The following is a 21,206-nucleotide window of genomic DNA, read 5'->3' as shown; positions in this document are numbered from 1 at the left end:
ACCACACAATTTATGGCTTCATCCATTTGTAGATCTAATATAACGTGTCATATTATTTAAAGGCTTCTCATCTTTTGTTCCCTTTGCACAAAGTATAAGAAATAAGTTTTGTTGACAACTCATTTTCAGATTTTAGACGTTTGGAGTTTACATATCTGGTCTTTAGGATGATTATATGTGTTTTAAACACCAACAACCAAGAAAACAGCCAAGAATACAGAAATCAATTCAGACATAAACAACCCTTATTAAACCATATCACACTGCATAGAGTGTTTGAACATGTAGCAACAACACATTATGTAATCACAAAACCAACATACTAGTATCATCTCTTCTCTTCTATTCTTGTACTCTCATGCACAACCTCAAGTCTCGTATTTGCCTCCCCACCTATCAATATCAAACACATAAAAATGTCTTTGTTTCTAAGGAAGATCTTAATGCACGAAAGTTTATATTATCCCTTAAACAAACCTGTTCTCTTCGGTTTCAGGGATATGAAGCTCAATATCATCCTCCAAGGGCTCAAACACCAAGTTGATCTTCTCCTCAGCCACCTCATCCAACGTCGCTGGACTCCACTGCACCAAACCCAACCATATAATTTTGCTTAGTATGTTATATTGCTGATCTCAGTTCTAAGAGTGTTAACATACCTTGGGAGAATTGTCTTTGTCTATGGTCAGAGCTCTTATACCCTGCAACGTTATTACACAATCAGAGATAAACATACATGATGCTTGCTACTGTCTTCTTGAGAAGAAAAACCAAAAATGTGTTGTTCTTTTACCTCATACACGTCAGGGGATATGGTGCTCCTCAAGATATTCACAGTGATCCTAAACTCCTTCTTGAGGCATTCACTCAGTGTTTGTTTCCTACCTTCACGAATCTGTAACAGAAACAGCAAGGCTCAACTATAAGATAAAGACTCATATGTTTACAAGAGATAGTTACACCCAAGGAGAATATGATAAAAGAGTAAAATCATGTAAACACTTACAGATCGTAGGGTTATTTTCAAGCCTGTGGGAGATGATCGTTTCAGACCTTTGATGACTGGTGTTATCCACTCGTTCCCCTCTTTGCTCCCTTCAGCTTCCTGTGTTCGAGGTCCACAAATATATATTCAATACCTGATGAATAGACTCATGTTATAGGGAAAATAAGATGTACTTACAAATGCTTGTATGATCTGCTTCACACTTTCTTTTGAGAAACACTCATCAATTATTGACTGCCTGCACATCAGCCATAGCTTCAAAGTTAACAACGTCCATTGTGATTATATATCAACAAGGAGAAAAGATTGATTACATGACACATCAAGCATGACAAAAGAGTATTACTTGTTAAGGATGCTATCTTTGTCAAGGTCTACTTTCTCGGAGAACTCTTCAACTGTGGATCGAACTACATCCATGTCCCCAGAGCCTAAACCCACAAGCCGTGCCTCCAGATCAGCCAGTTTCTGAAAATTGAGCAAAGATGTTAAAGGTAAAGCATATCCACTCATCACAGGTTTCAAACATTACTAAAAGTTGCAGATGATGTTTAGAAGAGTAAGGAAGGCATCTCAAGCAAGAGAGGTCACATTTTTATAATCCTATAAGGAAAGCATTCCAAAAAAAAAAAAACTCACAGCAGAAGGAACAAAATGTGTTGCCATGCCAATTGCTACAAGTTCTTTGCCATTCAGTCTTGCCCCAGTTAAAGCCAAGAACTCTCCTGCAGATGTTACATAAAACTCTAAGTACACCAGAGATTAACCAAAGTAAATTTGGAACTCAAAAAAGAAGTTACCTAGATGACCAGGAAGACGTGAATGGATGTAAGAGAAGCCACAATCAGTATGAAACCCAATACTTGCTTCTGGAGTTGCAAATACCTAATCAAATGAAACAAAATAGTACAGTCTACACTATTATTATACAGACATAAGATATGAAGCAGATTAAAACTCATGAACTCACAGTTTTCTCTGTCACAACAGAGAACTTCATTGGGACCATCAATGATGCACCTCCACCCATCGATATTCCATTAACTAGAGAAACCTATACACAACTCTATTTGGTTAGTTAATACTCCTCAGGAGAACACTTTCATACAAAATATACTAAGTAAACTCCACCTGAGTTTTCTTGTATGTGTGGATGTGATAGCAAAGCCAGTACATCCGGTAAACAACCTCAAGGCAAGAATCCTCTGTCCAAAAACGACTTATCATCATCATTAAGCTATGACAGACTCTCTAAGGATAAAGTGATAGTATGTTTTCTCTTGGCCTCTTACTTGACTCACGGCCGTCATAAAACATCTTTAGATCACCACCGGCTGAGAAAGCCCTCCCAGCACCCTGCAAATATAAGCTATGTTCAGAAACAAGTCTATAGTGTTTGTAAGTTTGTAACAAAAAAATTTTTAGCAAAAAAAAAAAAAAAAGGTTTGTAACAAAAAATCATCATCAGACCAAGGATAAAAAAAAAACACAAAACCTTGATCAGTATAAGCTTTGTTTTGTCGTCCTTCTCCCAGGTTTCAAGATATTCTGCAAGCTTGAGGACCTGAGGATTTCAAAGTTTTTCCCATTAGGCGTCTCATATTATCAACTTATGATCTAAGGTATTAATATATATACCACTTCAGAAGAGATGACATTTAGCTGACGAGGGCGGTTTAGCGTGGCCAATCTCACAAAACCTTTCTCCTCTCCAACAACAACCTATAACAATGATGGTTCACAATTGAATCATGAAGAATACACAAACCACAAAATGGCTGAATAAGACATCGATTATTAATTACCTGCTCATCGATGATGTTTCGACCTTCTTGAGCCATCTCCAGCTTTCTCAAACCTCAACAAATGCTTAGTAATCTGATCCAAGTTGAAAGATCCAGACATGAAAACAATCTCAAACGACAGAAGTACGCAGACAAGAAATTCATTTCAGACCCAATGTGACAAAGCCCAAGACTTGAGAACTTATAACAACCTTTTAAATTATTATAATAAAAAAGAATCCTCTGCCAAGACCAAGAACACAAACTATATTAAAGAGATGAACTTTATGATCATAGAACGAGCATTTCACTCAAAATCAACTTGAGGGGAACACATGCAACAACCAAATTCTAGAGCCTCTGAAAAAGCAAGGAGTGTGAAATCAAATGGAGAGAGAAACAGAGAAGAGGAAAACCTTGAGAGAGAAGAAGAAGAAGAAGCGTAAGGGGGTTTGGTGAGCAATGGAGCTCTCAGTGAGAAACCAAATATATAAATAAATATATAAAATAATCTCTGAAGATTTGTTCGGCCATTGAAAAAATGGCAGGTGAAGCTAATAATCATATCAAAAGGAGGAGAGTGTTTGGTAGGAAGATACTTTTATCAAGCCTCTCTCCACCTAACCTCTCCACAAATCCAATACATACTGTTACCTCTTTTAATCTACAAAAAAAAAAGAGTTTTTCCTTTATTCATTGAACATAAAATTTCAGAAATCAAACTTACAACAGTTTGTTTATTCGTAGTCACAAATTTTCAAATTTAACTTCAGACAATAGTTGAACTTGAAGTGTGTTCCATCACTACTGTCTTTCTTTCAAGTGTGATTAGTAAATCACTAATCTTATATATTAAAACAGAAGTCATGACTTCTTTTCATGTGTGATTTTTTTAGTTTGGACCATTCCTAAAAAATATCATATTTAACATAAGTTCATTATTATATCTTTTAATATCTTTATCTTTTTATTTGAAAAACAAATGAATATATTTAAAATATTCTAACAAAATCTTTTTAAAATCTTCTTAGAATCTTTTAAAATTTACTTTCAAAAATTAGTTAGTTTTAATTTAAATTATCATAAAATATAATTAGAAATTAAAATTGAATATAGTTTTGGTTTATAAACGAAAATTTAAATAAAATGAAATTAATTAATTTCAAAAATATATTTATTAATAATTTTTAAAGATTTTGTTAGAAATAAATATTTATTTTTATTTTAATTTTTCAAATTTGTTTTCTAATAAAATAAAAATCATGATTTTTTGATGAGTGATATTTTTATTTGGACCATCATTTAAATTTTATATTAAATGTATATCACTAATGCTAATATACATAATATTTTTAACTACTTTAATCATAATATCTTTTATATCTTTTAATTTTTTTTTTTAAAAAAAATTAAAATTCTAACAAATCTCTTGAAAAAGATTATAATAAGATCTTAATTGTCATAAATTGAATATAAATATTTTCAACTAATTTTGTAATTAGTAATGAAATGTTACTAACAGAATAAAATTATATCCTATTTTATAAATTTTATAATAATATCTTTTATTTTAAAATAAAAATGTTATATTGAACAAAATATGATAAAATTATTTTAAATTGATAAGTTAACATATTTTATTTTCATAAATATAAAATATTTATGCTAAAAATATAATATGTTGGTAGAACGGGTTAATATTAGTAAACTATATAATACATGTATAAAAAATTAACTTATCTTAAAGTTTTTAATATACAGTAATTTATTATATAAAATTAATAAACATTAAAAAATTACTAAAAAAATCTAGCGATTTGAATTACGGATCATGATTATAATAAATTAAATACAAAATTGTTTTCATATATGTTGTTTCATGCATTAAAAATTTTAGTTTAGTAATCAAACGCAAATTCAATAAGACAAATATATAATAAGCAACATATATATGTGATGATTTTAATTTACAGTATGAAAACTATAAAATTATTATATTTGGTATAATTATACAAATATTTAAATATGTGAGTAACATTAAAAATATATAATAATTATGTAAAACAAATATCCATATATATAAATGTGAAAATATATACCCGCACGGTTGTGCGGGTGGAAATCTAGTTAGTAATTACAGTCCATATTGCACTTGTTGGGCTATTATATTAAATAAAGCATAATGGGCCTAATCTACAAAAAACTAGGCCCATCCGCCATTAAAGCTCACTTTCAAGCTAAAACAAAACGCATCGCCCCACTCTCCGCCTTCCCTGAATGAAGAAAGCGAGGGTTCTGCTTAAACCCTCTTTACTCTCCAGAGCCACCACCATCTTCTCCTCTCTTTCTCCGTCACGCCTTCTCTCTAACCAAATGGAGACGAAGCCTTCTCCGGATCCAGAGCGTTACTGTTATGATCCAGTGTTGCGATGGGATCCTCAAGTAGAAGACTACTTCAACAAAGCTTATGGACCTGATCACTTCGCTCAAATCTCAAAGGCTCTCACGTACGTTAACTTCTCACCTTCTTTTCATCTTTCCCTCTTGCCTTTTAGCTTCGAATTGATTACTGTTCCTTGTTAGGCGTCCGTCTTCCTACTCGTGCATTAGAGTGAACACAGTTAAAACAACGAGCGACGCGGTTATCGAAAAGCTTACGAAGATCTTAAACGAATCCGACGATGGCTTGAAGCTATTGCAATCCGATGGAAGGAGTAGTCCCATCTCCAAGTGTCAGATTCCTGGTTTGGAGTATGTTGTTTTTGTCCATGGATCAGGCCCGCATAGAATTGAATATGGAGCTGGGCTTGAAAGCCCACCCAAGGAGGTGTTAGTGAGCAGGAAGTGTGCTGAAGCTGTTCTTAGAGGAGCTCAGGTTAACTCTATTTTCTCTCTATTAAAAAAAACTATAATGGTTAGGTATGGGTTCAAATAGAGTGTATGTCGTTGGATTGGAGTATGATTAGCTATCTTGGTTTTACTTCGTCGCTACAGTGTCACTTTGACACTTTTCAGATAGATTATGAAAATGATTGGAAATTCATTTAAGTTCTTATTATTCACACATATTCTTGTGATAAATAAAATTATTTTATAAAGTCAATGCATTTGAAGTTAATATTAAGCTGAAGATTGCATTAGAATACAAAAAGTGTGTAACAAGAAAAAAATGTTAAAATGAATAAGTAATAGTTTTAGATAATCTACTTGAGAATGAAGAAACTTATCGTTCTCTTATGGGTTATGTTGTAGGTCTATGTCCCAGGTGTACTTGCTTGCACTGCCCATGTTGAGAAAGGAGATGCGGTTGCTGTCTGTGTTGCTATGGAACAGCCTGGTGATGATGAAGGTGACTGGAGTGTTAATATGACCCGTGGGACCACCCTTCAGGGTTTACCATCAGGCAAGAATCCGAATCGTTCCTTTTGCTTTGATCATGTATCCTTTTTGTTTTGAACTTGAAACAGTTTGACATGTGCAGTAGTGTCATTGTAGATCCTTTCTATTGTGAACGGAGTGGACTATATATCGGCATGGGAACGACTATGCTGTCAAGGGCTGGCATGTTTCGTGTTCCTCATGGAGTTGCGGTGGATTTGAGCAATAGAGTTTTCAGATTGCCTTCTTTCCACAGTATGCTTCTTCCTTTTGCCTAAGCTTGCTTTCTACTTCAGCTTACAGTTTATGACTCTCAGTATCTCACATTGTCGTTTTGGCTCGTTAGATGTCCTCGAGGGGGAGATATTTCTTCAAAACCTGCCAAGCATTATTGCTGCTCATGCTCTTGGTACGTGAACTAATTTTTGGTCTATGCCATCCCTATATCTTCACCCCCTTGTATGATATAGTTTACATAAATTCAAATTTAGTAGATACATATGGATGAGAATGCCGGTGGGATATAAGATTGAGGAAGTTTTATACTAAATTTTTGTCTTGGCTTCCCAGATCCTCAGAAAGGGGAGAGAATACTAGATATGTGTGCAGCACCAGGAGGGAAGACTACTGCAATTGCTATACGTATGAATGACGAGGGAGAGATAGTGGCAGCAGATAGATCTCATAACAAAGTACAGTTTCTTTTTATTATTACATAGCAACAACCTTTTAAATTACCTGCTCTAATTAGCCCGTTTATTGTCTTTGGTAACGTAGGTGCTGGATGTCCAGAAATTATCTGCTGAGATGGGCTTAAGTTGCATAACAACGTGTAAATTGGATGCGCTGAAATCTGTTCGTCTTCCAAACGCACTCAGTGATTCAACAACATTAGTTAACGGTGACAATATTGGTTCTGTTACCAACCATTCTGATTTATCATCAAATGAAGAAATGGCACCTGGAAGATCTGAGGCTGAGGAAAATGGTGAGTAAGCTACTCTCCCTCTCATAGTGTTTGCTTGGTTTAGTGGTTTTCTTCGAAAATGTTGGCCTCTGTGTGTTGCTAGGTGAAAGTACATCAATAAGTTTTCCATGTTTGCATTGTCCTGGCCCGTTTGCGGAACAGGACCTTAGTTATCACTTAAGCACCATATAGATACAGATCATTACTGAATTGGCGCATCTATAGTCCATGATCTTGGTGCCTATGCATGTGTATAACTGCAAACCCATGTATTAATTACAAAAACAAGCTGAATCTTCTCATTATAATCCATATTTTTAGCCAGCACTGAACAGCCAAGTGGAGGGGATAATGTTAGCCAAGCTGAAATTAGGAAGAATAAAGGAAGGCTGAAAAATGGTCGGGGAAGAACTCAATCCCAAGGTGGAAGGGCTGGAAAATCACAAGGTTTCCCGCCTAATAGTTTTGATAGAGTCCTACTAGATGCTCCTTGTTCTGCTCTTGGCTTGAGACCTCGTCTTTTCGCTGGACTGGTAAGATATGTTTAACCTTGCGCTGTCATGTGTAAACTCCTACTTATTGTGACTATGGTTAATTAATCATTATTGATGACCTTAGCTTAATCACTTGTATGTGGCGGAAATATTATAGGTAGCTTGTTGAAGTAATATAAATACTTCTATAAGTGAAAACGAAATTATTGAAGTGTTCGTAGTAACTTGGAGTAGAAATCTCTGTTTCTTCCTTCTTTTTTTTTATAAAGATTGTTGGGAGGGACCTGTGGAATGAATATGCCATTATTACTTCTTGTAGGAGACTGTTATATCGTTGAGGAACCATGGAAGGTACCAGCGTAAAATGTTGGACCAGGCTGTTCAATTGGTCCGCGTTGGGGGAATCCTTGTATACTCAACGTAAGTATGCCAACATTAGTTCTGAATCTGCGTTATCCAAGCTGTTGTGCAGATGAGGCCTAACAACATAATAATGAGACATGTCCGCAGTGACACAGAGTCACCACTATAAACTTACATGTGGATGATTTGTTTTCCATTTTTTGCTAGATGCACAATTAACCCTAGCGAGAACGAGGCGGTGGTTCGCTATGCTCTGGATAAATACAAATTCCTTTCCTTAGCACCGCAGGTTTGAATCTAAAATACCCATTTCTAAGAAACTCTTGGATTTTTTGGCAAACATTGCATTAGGATCTTGTTATTTTGTCCTAATGTATCTTCTTCATGTCTGTTGCTATTGTCTTGTTGCAGCATCCTAGGATTGGAGGCCCTGGTCTAGTTGGTCGATGTGAATTCCCTGACGGATATGTCGAGTATGTATATATCTATACTCACGAGAGTGATTACACTCAATAAACCAAAACTTTGTAAAGTTGATGGTACTAAGAGATATTGCTCTGATTCCTTACGTTTTGCAGGGAGTGGTTGAAACCGGGTGAAGAAGAAATGGTTCAGAAATTCGACCCGTCATCTGAGCTCGATACCATCGGCTTCTTTATAGCTAAGTTCAGCGTCGGCCCCAAAGATTAACATCTCAAAATGATGATTCCTCATCCAAAGACATTCCACAAAAAAAAGATTGTGGTTTATTCATTGTTATTGATCTCGGTTTTCTAAATGAGATGGAAATACATTTTTGTAATCATCTTTTTGAAACTAACAACATAAATGTCATCATCAACATTTTTTACAAAAACAAAGATCTCACCCCCTTCCTCTCTAAGATTTGAGAACCTTGTATTTGTGCCGGTTGATGATGGGATGGTACAGCCGACCGTCCGGTTAAGAGTATCTTGCATGGGGGGTTAGAGGTGAAAATATTAGAAACAATTATGTTATTTCCATAGCCTAAATAACACCTTCGTCGTTGGGGATGTAGCTCAGATGGTAGAGCGCTCGCTTAGCATGCGAGAGGTACGGGGATCGATACCCCGCATCTCCACTTTTTCGCCGCCTCTTTATTATTTCTTTGTTGTATTACTTGCATGTTCGTTTTAGAACGAAATCAATTTTTTTGCTCAGTCTCCGTTGTGAGACCAAATCCTAGAACGTACGAACCATTAGATAGCTTGTGTCTGAAGAAAACCTTAAGTACAGAGAAACCACCAGTAGAGGCTACACTGCTTACATGCTACATTTTAATGTATGAACTACATCTTTCTAACACATAACCAGACATAAATATATATGTAATATATCTAGATTTTCAGATTAAAATTACTCGAGAAAAGTATATCACAATGCCGAGTGCCTGGGGAGAGAATTCCCAAAAGGTTCACAAACACACCACTGTTTATGCTTTTAACTCTTAAAACTTATTATAAAGTTCCATAAAAGCTGGAAACGAGAGTATCTTCATTGCCATCTGTAAGTAACACTCTTCTGTATGAGAGCAAAGTTTCAGAACGAAACTACTGAGCATGGTTGCACCGAATGCTGCAGCTGCGATATGTCCGAGTCTTCTTCATCTTCCTCCATCACTTCAAGGTTCCTGCATCACACACATTGATAGATCGCTTATATAGATTTCATCACTTCTCCTAGGTAGATATTGTTGAGGTTTACGGTTAAATACCTTCGAGGGAATAGACTCATACCACCTTCTTCCGAGAGCGCCTTCTCCAGTCTCACCTCAAATGGTGTTGCATGCCAACTCACTTTCTGATCCTGCGTAAGGTAAGAAGAATGTAACAACTCATTATGTATAGTTTCTGAATATTATTAGGCATTGTAAGAGTAATACCTCCTTGTATTTGGTTGTGGAATTTGGAATCCCATTCCCATCCCACCATTTGGGTGAAACCTCAGTTTGCTCATTCTCATTCCAGTGAGCAGCAACCAATCCAATGATAGGCCTGTCACCTGGAGTCATGGCATTGACTCCAGGTGTTATATCGATTAAAACACCAAAGTCTTCTCCACCGTCTTCATTGATTGGGTATAGCGAGGGAGAAGAGCTTGCCTCAAACTTGGATATTTTCTCATCTGAAGTTGCTGAAGTGGGAGTTTCACCCTCTATCTGCTCTTGTTCTAGGCTCCCATATGAATCATCATGGACATTATATAAGGACGCATCTTCCATTAGATTAGACACCGAATGCACAAACTGCGACCTGATTCTAGGCCTTCCCTTTCTTGCTGACTCCATGTTTGCTGGATATACGGTTCCGGGAGTTTGCATCTCATCAGATAGCTTCAATGGCGTCGGATTAGGCGAGCTCACTGTAGTTTTGCCACCCATCTCTGGTTTTCTTGAACTGCTATTCTCAGAAGAGTTAGAAGACTGAGATTGATCAAGATCACATTCAAACCGCACCGACTTCGTCTTTCCAGCTGTGAGCATTGGCCTGCCAGATCTGTCTAACTCACCCTTCAACGCAGTGCCTATGCTTTCCACTTCATCAGCATCACCAGAAGCAGATGAGACCCTCGCAGTGTCCCCGTCATCGATTACACAACTAATATGGAAAAGAATAGAGTGAGTTCAAGATCGAAATATGTGTTGCGACAGTAATGTTAGCATAGAAACCATGCCGATTCTATCAAAGCATACCGCAAGAAGGAAAAATGCTTGTTTTATTAAACAAAGTAAAGCTCTAGTGCTCTACCTGCTTGGTGTTTGCTCTGAAGCCAATGATGGCCTCCCCACCTCTTCACAAGCTTTCAAGGGAGTTGGTGATTCATCCAAATGAAACCCTAGCGCAGAGCTACTTGAAATCCATGAATGGAAATAAGAAGTTCCAGAATGTTGAGGACTATTCAGTTTTTGGGACTCTTTCCTGATTTCAACAGGCGTCTCCGGTATAGTGCCACAAGCCTTAAGAAACCGCGCCTAGGATTCCACAAGTAAAAACTAGATTGTTAGATTCTATTGATATATGCAGAGATGGCTTAAATGAACTACCACAACAAAGTACTATTTCTGAAATAGAATCCCTACAATGTCATAAGAAACTCAACTAATTGCAACCACTAATGCACGAAACCTTATACAAGCTGTAGCAGATTCATTACAGAAAAAAAGCTAAAGATCAACCTGAGTCACAAAAAAAAAACATAGACCCTACCCTATCTTCTCATTACTTAAGATGAGCACAGATCACAATAGTCATAAACAAACACTGCCTTCACCACGTCTTATATAACCAAGCAAAATACCTCATCCCGCAGGCCTTTGTCAATATGTATAGAATCCAAATCAAATCTTTCTTTGCCAAGGCAAGGCGATGAAGCTGCCTCCTCTATAAAATCAAGAACAACAACACACCCTTACATTAGCACGAATTTCACAGAAACAAAGCTGATACAAACACATCAAAAAAAAAAAAAAGAGATTCACCTTCAGACTGAAACAAAGCAGATAAATGATTCTGCGATTCCTGACCTCCTCTCTGAATATAGTTATTAAAGAAAAGATGTTAGCAAATGAAAATTTTGGATCAGATCGATATGATTTTGATCAGCTTCGTTTTAGTCTTTACACATCAAAAATCCAGCTCAACAGTTAGACAGAGGCACTACGATCTATCCGTGAATGTTCTATTTCTCATCAAACGATCATTGCATGAGCTAAGATCAACACCAAAACGAGCACGATCATGCGAATAAGTCAGAGAAGCTAAATAATTACTTTGGAATCGGCGAGTGAAGAGTGAGAGATAGATCGATCGTCTCTTCCGCGGAAGCAGTTGAGGAAACAAGCCATGACTCTGCAAGCGGATACGTCGATGAATCTGAGCGCCGATCTGCACAATAGACTTAGGTTCGGCTTCATCAACAGGCGTCGTGTAGGGCGAATCAGAGACCGAGAGAGAGTTTTTTTTTTTCAATCAGGAGAGGAAGATTTTCCCGAGAAACACGCAGAAAATGCGATAGAAAAGGAAAGACTCTAAGCCGTTTTTTTCGAATTTGAATCCAAAAGGGTGCGAGGGAATTAATCAGGTACGTGCGGGTCTATACGATCTTATCATAAAACGTATCTCACAGGCGCGTGTGAAAGATTAACTACCCGATTCGACTGTGCCACGTGTTTGTATACTGTGGATATTCTTTTATGGGCCTTTCGAAAGAAATGGCCCAAAAGGCCCAGACTCCTTTTTTTTAGTCTTTCACTTGTTTCGGAGCCTTTCTTACTTGTGCCACAAGTTTTAACAGTAAACAGACCGAACGCTTATGAATCTGACGTGGAACAAGAACAAATGTATCTGACACGTGGCGTATTACAAGACCTCAACAACCTTATCTAGACATCAACAGAGAGATCATCTAATATCCAAAACCAACCAATCATCTTCACTCTTGACTTCACCTCCATACATTATCACACTCCACAATCCTCAAAACACACACTTTCATCATAACTTCAACCAAACACAGAGCTTAAGAGACAGAGAGAGACATAGAAGATGGCGTACAGCGCGTGTTTCCTACATCAGAGCGCACTAGCCTCCTCCTCCGTCGCAAGATCATCACCTTCCTCATCATCCCAGCGCTACGTGTCACTCTCTAAACTAGTCTGCAAAGCACAACAGACTCAAGAAGACGATACCTCCACCGTCTCTCGCCGTCTCGCTCTCACACTCCTCGTCGGCGCCGCTGCCGTTGGTTCCAAAGTGTCCCCCGCCGATGCTGCCTACGGTGAAGCTGGTAAAGAAACATCTCAAAATCTTGGATCATTTCAATTTTTCAGACCAAACTAAAATTGGTTTTGGTTTTGGCAGCAAATGTGTTTGGGAAGCCAAAGACAAACACAGACTTCACTGCATACAGTGGAGATGGATTCCAAGTGCAGGTGCCAGCTAAGTGGAACCCAAGCAGAGAGGTAGAGTATCCAGGACAAGTCCTTAGGTACGAAGACAACTTTGACGCTACTAGCAATCTCAATGTCATGGTCACTCCTACCGACAAGAAGTCCATCACTGATTACGGTTCTCCTGAAGAGTTCCTCTCTCAGGTCTTTACTCACATGACATCTATTCATCAAATATCAAATGAACTGTGAGATTGAATGATGATTCAACTCTTTGGATCTTTTCTTGCAGGTCAACTATCTTCTAGGTAAACAAGCTTACTTCGGTGAGACTGCCTCTGAGGTAAACTTCTAATTTCCATTTGTTATAGACACCCCCTAATGCTCAGGACCGGCCCTGAGATTTAGGGAGATATAGGCGATTTATTAAAGATTTCAACAAAAACAATTTCTTTTATAAATTTAGGAGCCTAAAAAATTTGTAGGAGCTTATGCCGATCTAGTTTTCTTTAAAAAAATTTGGGGCTTGTGACAAATGTTTCGCTTAGCATGGTTTAGGGTCGGTCATGTTGATGAATCAAACACCTCCATCTTTTTAATACTGCATAACTGTGTGTTCATTTACAGGGAGGCTTTGACAACAATGCAGTGGCAACAGCAAACATTCTGGAGACAAACATTCAGGACGTTGGTGGGAAACCATACTATTACTTGTCGGTGTTGACAAGAACAGCCGATGGAGATGAAGGTGGTAAGCATCAGCTGATCACGGCCACCGTGAATGGAGGGAAGCTTTATATCTGCAAAGCACAAGCTGGAGACAAGAGGTGGTTCAAGGGAGCCAATAAATTTGTGGAGAAAGCAGCCACTTCTTTCAGTGTTGCTTGATTAAAAAAGCTGCACAACAGAAGAACTATATGCTCTGCTTGTTGTTATCTTCATTTGTCTCTTGTAAAGAATGGAAAAATGAAACTTAGCTTTTGAGAACTATCAAGATGGTGATGTTACCTTTGCGGCTTTTTCAAAATTATATTCGGTAGATCTTTGCTCATTAGTATAATGGTTGCTCAAAATAAAGACACTGACTCAAGAAAAAGCTATAGACTAATTCTAAATCCTTGAAAACCTAAAGACATTGAAGAGAACATGTTTTATATAACTAGAGGTGTGTGAGTGTGACTGTAACATCTCTTAAAGCAAGTTTCAAAGGCCCCTTTGTAAAATCATTTGCTTGGATATGTTGAAATGCTTCAAGAAGCAAAGAGATTTTATTTGTATAAATCTTTTACAACACTTACAATCATCTATATGCCACTTTTAAATGCTTCTGAGCTTTACAAATGATACCAACAAGTCTTTAAGAGATCAGAGATACTCAACAGGGAAACCAACGACGGGGTTAATCTCAGAGGCCAAGGACCGTAGCTCAGCCACTTCATCGTCTGTCAGACTCCAACCTATCGCTCCTGCAAACTCTTTGGCTTGTTCCGCATTCTTGGCTCCTGGGATGGGTATCACGTTCCCTTGTGCCACCAACCAGTTCAATGCTACCTACACATCACAGCACAACACAACAAAAGACTCATATATTTGATGTGAATTGAGGGCTTCACTGTCACGGCTTTTACTCAATTTCTAACTGAGCCTTGCAAGGTGATAGCAACAAGTGCTCTAAAAACGTTTTGCCTCAAATGATTTTAGTTCTGTGGATACCTTGAACTTGACAAGAAGTAGCAATACAAAAGAAAAAAAATAGGGTACATAAGGAATAGAGAACGAACCTGTGTGGGAGTTTTGGTGTAGTTTTCACCTATTTGTTTGATTCTATTAAGCAGGGGTTGAAGCTGTAATCACAAGTCATAATCAGTGAAGACCCTCGCAGGATTATGCTACCTTGTGATAATTAATTCATAGGTACATTTATGTGTGTGTGTTATATATGCATTTTCTCAGCACAACACTCACTAGAGTAAAAAGGAGGATTAGTAGAAGGTTATTACAAGCTATATTACCTTTGTTAAAAATTCACGAGTATAGATGCGACCCCGAGGACCTGAAGGTGGGTTCTCTGGGGTGTATTTACCAGTTAGAGCACCTGCAGATAACAAACATGGACGTTCATTGTCCAGGTTGTTTTGAGTCTGTATGGAACTTTTCTAGAGTATAATCGAGATAAAAAGGAAAATGACCTTGAGCAATGGGGGAATATGCAATCAAAGAGACTCCCAACTCATCACAGGCAGCCTTTACACCAGTCTGCTCAGGAGCTCTGTATATCAAACTGTAGTTGACTTGATTTGAGGCCAGAGGGATTCCTCTCTTTTTCAGTCTCTCATAAGCATCACGTAGCCGCTTCTCTGAAGAAAACACAACTCAATACAGTGAGCATGATATATCCTCTATTTAACAAGGTAAACTTACGCATCCTGATTTTAAATGTCTTTCACTTTCAAATGCGTATCATCAATGAGAAAGAGCAAAAAAAAAACAGAGATTGAAATGGTACCACTGTAGTTAGAAACACCAACAGCCTTCACAAGTCCTTGTTCAACAGCATCTCCAAGACCATCCAGATATCCTAAAACATAATTCATCTTGTCTATATTAACCAAAAGCTACGAAACTCTAGCTCATTAAAGTATCTTCAATGCTAGAAAGAAACCTTCATTTCCCCATAATCCTGGCCTGAAATGAAACCAAGCCAATGGTGAGTTCATTCCTCAACATAGTTATTATTCTTTTAAACGTAATTTACTAGAGCATACCAATGGAGTTGATAGAGATCCACAGAAGAAAGCTCAAGCCTGGCGAGGGAATCTTTAAGGGCAGAGATAACACTTTCACGACCCAAACGCCAAGGCAAAGCAGCATACTTTGTTGCAACAGAAACCTCAGCTCCAGGATACCTCTCCTTTCTCTCCCTGATGAACCTGTTCATAAAACTCACTGATGAATATAATTAACATTCTTGGTAAATACAGTCTTAAGAAAAATGTACCTTCCTAGAAGAGTCTCAGAGCTTATAGCACCCAAGGAAAACTAGTGGTAACAAAAAATGTGAGATTCCACATTGGTCTTCAAAACAAAGCAACCAGAGGTTTCTCGTTCTTACCTTGGAACCGTAAACTTCAGCAGTATCGAAAAAATCTATACCACTGTCAAGACTGACATCGAAAGCACCCTTGGCAGCCTTCAATTTCCTGTCTACCATCACAGTAACATAGAAGAAAAAAATCAATTTTTATTCATTTTGACTTCAATGAAGAGAAACAACAGTCAAAATTATAAGTTATAAAAAAAAAATTATGAGAAACATATTAATAAAAATCATATAAATGTCTGCTGCACTTGATGTAAAAAAAAAGACTTTTGATGAATATAATTCGATGAATATAATTCAATTTCAATTATAATCATAACAACAACAGAGATGAAAGTTCAAGTATTAGTTCATAGAATCCAAAGCATCGTTTTTTAGAATATTAAATTATATATTCGAATGTACAGAGAAAAGTATTTTAAGTTTTTTTAGAACACTGACCATCCCACTGGAAATCATTCCAGTAACTGTTATCACCCCACGACCACACTCCGATTCCAAGCTTCGTCACCTTCAGATCCGACCCACCCAATTTCACTTTAGTCTCTTCCGAAATCGCCGGAGCTACGGAATCTCCCGAAGCTACTGCTCTCACCAGCTTCCGATCAAACCTTCCTCTGCTACGAGAGGCTTCCGATAGAACATAGTTGACAGGGAAGCTGAAATGCGTAGCCACGGCCATTTGGAGGTTTGCGATGTAAAATTTTTAAAACTGAAAGAAGAGAAGAAGAACAAAAAGAGGAAGAGACTACGAGGTGAGCGACGGTTAAACGGACACGTAGGATGTTCGCGGTCCGAACAAAATCATTAACAAATAAAAAAATTATTTTAAAAGTACTTTTACCTTATTGGGCCAAGCCCATTAAAACTTTACTCACGTGCACAGTTTACACTAGCACGTGGTCATCATCTTCTTCATTTTGTGATTCGTCGGCGGCCAAATTAAAATTAGGGTTTAGAACAGATTCTCCGACCCTAATCTCAAAGATACAGTAAGTTTTGAACGGTTTTGCAAAACATGTTCTGTCTTAGCGAGCTGGAAGATACAGTAAGAGTGCCACCGTCTGACCTTAACCTCCCCCTCGAAGTTGCCATTAAGAAAGCGCTTCAAAAGCTCTTCTTGGACAAGGTTTGGTCTTTGTTTTTCTTCTTGTTATATATATACACTCGCTAATCTTATGAAAGTGGATGTTTTTTTGATATTGTTTAAAAGGTTTTGAGTATTGGCCTTTGCGTATCAATCTACGGTATTAAATCAATCGAAGGAGGGTTTGTTTTACCCGGTGATGGTGCTGCCACCTATAAGGTATATAGGTTTTGTATTTTAAATATTCAAATAATGAAGATTTTGTATTTTAAAATCTTTCATCATGTTTGAATTTGATGTTAATACCTTTCGTCTTGTTCTTAATGATTGTAGGTACGTTTTAGAATTGTAGTGTTTCGTCCATTTGTTGGTGAGGTCATAGCTGCAAAGTTCAAAGAATCTGATTCCAATGGCTTGCGCTGTGAGTAACTACTTACATTTTTCTTACTATGAATATTGACTTATAAGTTAGCTTGTTATATACTTTGATGATATTATTGGCTATTTTATTCATAAACATAATAAAGATTCTCTCTATACGTTATAGTAACACTTGGATTCTTTGAAGATGTTTATGTGCCTGCTCCACTTATCCCTACACCTAACCGCTGTGAGCCTGACCCTTACAATAGGTGTCCTGAAGTTTATGAGCTTTTTTTACCTACAACTGTTAACTTCAGTGGATTACAAAGTAATTTTTTTTTTTTAACATTAACAGGAATCAAATGAGATGGGTGTGGAAATACGGAGATGACGAGTTTATCATCGACGATTCTTGTCAGGTTAACTTTTCTGACTCCCAAGTTTCTCCTTACGTTGTAAATTTTTGAAAATGGTTAGGTTGATGATGGCGTTGTGAATAACAGATCAAGTTTCGAGTTGAGAACATCAGCTATCCACCTGTTCCAACTGAGCGGGCAGAGGACGCTAAGCCTTTTGCTCCTATGGTGGTCACTGTAAGTTTATCATCCTCTGAACTCTGAAGCTATTCCACTTGATTCTATAACAAAGCTAGTTATATAAATCCTGCAGTAATATATAATCTTGTGAAATGTGCAGGGGACTATAGATGATGATGGTTTGGGCCCTGTTTCTTGGTGGGAGGCTTGTGCCCCGATTAGTGATGATGAAGATTGAGAGACTTGAGCAAAACTTCTATCTCCAAATTGAAGACTTTAGAATTGTTTTAGTTGGGAAAGCCTAAGCCTTTTGTAGCAATGATGCAGATTAGAAAAAAAAAGGATAATAAAAAGAAAGTTTGATTGAATGTACAAAGGTTAATTAAGACCATTCTTTCATTAGCCAAAACTATTTAGCCGCAGAACCATCTCTCTTTCATTTTGACTTACAGCATTGAACGGCATGCCCAATAACCGTTAAGACTCTCACAACGCTTATATGGCGCGAAAAAAGGATTGAAATAGGCCAATGGGGATTAAGCCAACATATTTTAAAACGCGCCAGGTAGGGGTCGAACCTACGGCCTTCTGCTTAGGAAACAGACGCTCTATCCACTGAGCTACAGGCGCAACACATCAGAATTTGTCAGAGATGATTGGAGATTTTATTTATATACAAAAGAAGAAAGTTCTAAAAATCGATCTAAGCGACAGATCCATCCGAAATGATTTTCTTAAAATCTGATTTTTACTAATTCAGTTAAAATTGATCTAATTAGTCAAAATACGTTAAATTAAGCAATAATGTTAGTATAAATCCACAAATTTATTTAATTTCTTTTGTTTGGTATATCTAATTTTGATAATTCATCATAATAATATTAAAATTAAATTCAAAAACTAGAATATCTCATAAATGGAAATATATATAAAATAAATCAATAATTCGTTAACAACTAAGCTTCGCCTAAACTTCGAATAATCTGCCTAGTAGCTAGTATTTTTTAAAGCACTTAGTCACCGCCTAGCTATAATATAACTGTAATTATTTTTTATTTTATTTTTGGAGCCAAACTACCAAACTAAAAAAGTTATAGACACAAAATCTAATGTAGTAACTAAAATAAAATTAATTTAATTTAATAAAAGAAACATGTAAATTTGTGTTATTTAGAATAATCTTTCCAAAAAAAAAAAGAGGGAGACAAGATGTTGTGATGCTTCACGTGTTAATGTGCCTTTTACTTTTCATCACTAATATTTTAAAAACCGACCAGTATAGAAAAGTTCATAATCCATTTTATTTCTAAAACTCAATGGCATTTTTATAGAAAGTGAGCAGCCGAGTCTCTCCTATTCGATAGAGAGAGAGAGAGAGAGAGAGAGAGAGAAAGCTTCATCTCCAATCTCCATTCATTATCTCCTCCTCTTCGTAAAAACACACATTGACTCTCAAAAAGTCTCCCCATTACACATCTAACCATAAAATCAACAACCCGATGGACAAACCGGATCCTCCACCGAATCCAAATGCGGATCCCGTTCCCTCCTCCTTCCACCGCCGAACTCGCTCCGACGACATGTCGATGTTCATGTTCACGGATCCGCTCTCCTCCGCGGCACCGCCTTCCTCCGACGACCTTCCCTCCGACGACGATCTCTTCTCCTCCTTCATCGACGTCGACAGCCTCTCCTCGAATCCGAACCCCCCGATCTCGTTCCCAGATCCCTCCTCCGCCGCAGTTCCTCCGCCGAACTCCTCGTCTCGTCCTCGCCACCGTCACAGCAACTCCGTCGACGCGGGATGCGCGATGTACGCGGGGGATGAGATCATGGACGCGAAGAAAGCCATGCCTCCCGAGAAGCTCTCCGAGCTCTGGAGCGTCGATCCCAAACGCGCCAAAAGGTTTAATTTTAATCTCTCTGATTTGAAAATTAATTGTGAAAAAAGTTTTTTTTTGGTGGAATTAATTTAACATTCTTTCAAAAAAATAAAATTAATGAGAATTTTTAAAAATCGTGCAATTTGATTGCAGGATCTTGGCGAATCGACAATCTGCAGCGCGTTCGAAGGAGAGGAAAGCGCGTTACATTCAGGAGCTTGAGCGTAGAGTTCAATCGCTTCAAACGGAAGCTACTACTCTCTCTGCTCAGCTCACTCTCTTCCAGGTTTGCTCTGTTTCTCAACAGAGTTTAAAGTAACGGCCTTTGCTCTGTTTCTCAACAGAGTAGAGTAAAGTAACGGTTTTTGCTCTGTTTTCAACGGTGAGTTTAAGAGTTTTTTAATTCAATGTTTGTTTTGATTGATCAGAGAGATACAAACGGACTAGCCAACGAGAACACGGAGCTGAAAATGAGATTACAAGCAATGGAGCAACAAGCTCACCTTCGTAATGGTAATAGCAAAGTCTCTATTTTTCATTCTTTCATATGATGCATTTGTAAAATGTAAACAAAAGGTTTTTTTTTTTTTTGTTGAATTAATTTAACATTCAATTCAAAAAATTCGTTTTGGTGTCTGTGATCTTTAGTCTCTTGCTTTTGGTTTTTGTTAGCTTTAAACGAAGCATTGAGGAAAGAAGTGGAGAGGATGAAGATGGAAACGGGAGAGATCTCTGGTAATTCAGATTCTTTCGATATGGGGATGCAGCAGGTTCAGTATTCTCCTTCCACTTTCATGGCGATTCCACCGTATCATCATGGCTCAATCAACAACGGACAAGATATGCAGCAGATGCGAGGATTCAATCAAATGTCGAATTCTCAGAGCGTATCCGAGTTTCTGCAGAACGGACGATTGCAAGGGCTAGAGATAAGTAGCAATAATAGCTCAAGCTTGGTTAAATCTGAAGGACCTTCGCTCTCTGGTAGTGAGAGTAGCTCTGCTTATTGACAAAAAGACCTTGGGGGGATGAGAATACATGTGTTATAGGCTTTTTTTAGATTCATTTGATTTGATTCACTTTTCGATTATTTACCAATTCTTTATTTATGGAGGTGCCAAAGGCTTTAAATTGTGTTGGTTTTGTTTTGTGTTGTTGTCAGTTTCATCGATTTGCTACTCTCATTGTTTGTTTGTTCATCAAGGAACATGGAGATTCTTAATAAAAATTCGTTTTCCCCTTTGGAAACAATGGTTAGTTGCTACTACGTTCTTTTATTTTTATTCAAGCCGTTTCACATTTTTAAGAGAAAATCGAAGGGTAAAGAAAAAAGAAA

At 37.5% G+C, this 21,206-nt stretch overlaps 7 protein-coding genes and 2 non-coding genes across 11 annotated transcripts; 5 read left to right on the top strand and 4 right to left on the bottom strand.

Moving 5' to 3' along the window:
• Positions 1-95: 95 nt before the first annotated feature.
• Positions 96-3,456, bottom strand: LOC103836475 (3-hydroxyisobutyryl-CoA hydrolase-like protein 5). Its single transcript, XM_009112739.3, has 16 exons — positions 3,207-3,456; positions 2,812-2,884; positions 2,645-2,728; positions 2,502-2,570; positions 2,299-2,362; positions 2,138-2,211; positions 1,977-2,060; positions 1,807-1,891; positions 1,646-1,731; positions 1,353-1,474; positions 1,184-1,244; positions 1,007-1,105; positions 794-895; positions 660-701; positions 478-584; positions 96-393 (listed from the first exon to the last, which is right to left on the bottom strand). Exons 2-16 carry the CDS (start codon positions 2,845-2,847, stop codon positions 369-371), a joined length of 1,140 nt encoding a protein of 379 aa, XP_009110987.1. The 5' UTR covers positions 2,848-2,884; positions 3,207-3,456; the 3' UTR covers positions 96-368.
• Positions 3,457-4,864: 1,408 nt separating this feature from the next.
• Positions 4,865-8,875, top strand: LOC103836472 (tRNA (cytosine(72)-C(5))-methyltransferase NSUN6). 2 transcript variants are annotated; one of them, XM_009112731.3, is made up of 12 exons: positions 4,865-5,297; positions 5,374-5,665; positions 6,043-6,193; positions 6,286-6,423; positions 6,515-6,577; positions 6,739-6,860; positions 6,946-7,156; positions 7,457-7,668; positions 7,949-8,049; positions 8,200-8,281; positions 8,404-8,465; positions 8,571-8,875. In XM_009112731.3, the coding sequence occupies exons 1-12, from the start codon at positions 5,068-5,070 to the stop codon at positions 8,680-8,682; spliced, it is 1,776 nt and encodes a 591-aa protein (XP_009110979.1). In that variant the 5' UTR covers positions 4,865-5,067; the 3' UTR covers positions 8,683-8,875. The 2 variants fall into 2 exon arrangements, with proteins under 2 accessions (XP_009110979.1, XP_009110980.1); XM_009112732.3 differs by having other exon boundaries at positions 5,062-5,297; positions 5,412-5,665.
• A 146-nt stretch (positions 8,876-9,021) lies between these two features.
• Positions 9,022-9,094, top strand: TRNAA-AGC. Its single transcript has one exon. It is a non-coding gene; the product is annotated as a tRNA-Ala (tRNA).
• Positions 9,095-9,326: 232 nt separating this feature from the next.
• LOC103836471 (protein JASON) lies at positions 9,327-12,213 on the bottom strand. The gene is made up of 7 exons (XM_009112730.3): positions 11,783-12,213; positions 11,492-11,543; positions 11,311-11,393; positions 10,761-10,984; positions 9,896-10,610; positions 9,728-9,819; positions 9,327-9,643 (listed from the first exon to the last, which is right to left on the bottom strand). The coding sequence occupies exons 1-7, from the start codon at positions 11,924-11,926 to the stop codon at positions 9,553-9,555; spliced, it is 1,401 nt and encodes a 466-aa protein (XP_009110978.1). The 5' UTR covers positions 11,927-12,213; the 3' UTR covers positions 9,327-9,552.
• Positions 12,214-12,451: 238 nt separating this feature from the next.
• Positions 12,452-13,944, top strand: LOC103836470 (oxygen-evolving enhancer protein 2, chloroplastic). Its single transcript, XM_009112728.2, has 4 exons — positions 12,452-12,798; positions 12,873-13,105; positions 13,194-13,244; positions 13,529-13,944. The coding sequence occupies exons 1-4, from the start codon at positions 12,558-12,560 to the stop codon at positions 13,787-13,789; spliced, it is 786 nt and encodes a 261-aa protein (XP_009110976.2). The 5' UTR covers positions 12,452-12,557; the 3' UTR covers positions 13,790-13,944.
• A 195-nt stretch (positions 13,945-14,139) lies between these two features.
• LOC103836469 (uncharacterized oxidoreductase At1g06690, chloroplastic) lies at positions 14,140-16,745 on the bottom strand. Its single transcript, XM_009112727.3, has 10 exons — positions 16,443-16,745; positions 16,014-16,105; positions 15,900-15,940; positions 15,667-15,831; positions 15,564-15,586; positions 15,408-15,479; positions 15,091-15,258; positions 14,914-14,996; positions 14,683-14,745; positions 14,140-14,452 (listed from the first exon to the last, which is right to left on the bottom strand). The coding sequence occupies exons 1-10, from the start codon at positions 16,681-16,683 to the stop codon at positions 14,267-14,269; spliced, it is 1,134 nt and encodes a 377-aa protein (XP_009110975.1). The 5' UTR covers positions 16,684-16,745; the 3' UTR covers positions 14,140-14,266.
• A 184-nt stretch (positions 16,746-16,929) lies between these two features.
• Positions 16,930-18,386, top strand: LOC103836467 (DNA-directed RNA polymerase III subunit RPC8). Of its 2 annotated transcripts, none has more exons than XM_009112726.3 (7): positions 16,930-17,130; positions 17,215-17,307; positions 17,422-17,509; positions 17,657-17,720; positions 17,807-17,870; positions 17,955-18,044; positions 18,148-18,386. In XM_009112726.3, the coding sequence occupies exons 1-7, from the start codon at positions 17,020-17,022 to the stop codon at positions 18,223-18,225; spliced, it is 588 nt and encodes a 195-aa protein (XP_009110974.1). In that variant the 5' UTR covers positions 16,930-17,019; the 3' UTR covers positions 18,226-18,386. The 2 variants fall into 2 exon arrangements, with proteins under 2 accessions (XP_009110974.1, XP_009110973.1); XM_009112725.3 differs by having other exon boundaries at positions 17,636-17,720.
• A 158-nt stretch (positions 18,387-18,544) lies between these two features.
• Positions 18,545-18,617, bottom strand: TRNAR-CCU. The gene has a single exon. It is a non-coding gene; the product is annotated as a tRNA-Arg (tRNA).
• A 477-nt stretch (positions 18,618-19,094) lies between these two features.
• LOC103836466 (transcription factor RF2b) lies at positions 19,095-21,121 on the top strand. Its single transcript, XM_009112724.3, has 4 exons — positions 19,095-19,893; positions 20,024-20,156; positions 20,299-20,383; positions 20,543-21,121. Exons 1-4 carry the CDS (start codon positions 19,487-19,489, stop codon positions 20,878-20,880), a joined length of 963 nt encoding a protein of 320 aa, XP_009110972.1. The 5' UTR covers positions 19,095-19,486; the 3' UTR covers positions 20,881-21,121.
• The last annotated feature ends 85 nt before the right edge of the window (positions 21,122-21,206 follow it).

This window comes from Brassica rapa, chromosome A08 (assembly GCF_000309985.2).
Source record: "Brassica rapa cultivar Chiifu-401-42 chromosome A08, CAAS_Brap_v3.01, whole genome shotgun sequence".
Lineage (NCBI taxonomy): Eukaryota > Viridiplantae > Streptophyta > Magnoliopsida > Brassicales > Brassicaceae > Brassica > Brassica rapa.
The sequence above is the reverse complement of the archived record's forward strand: the minus strand, read 5'-3'. Positions and strand labels throughout refer to the sequence as shown.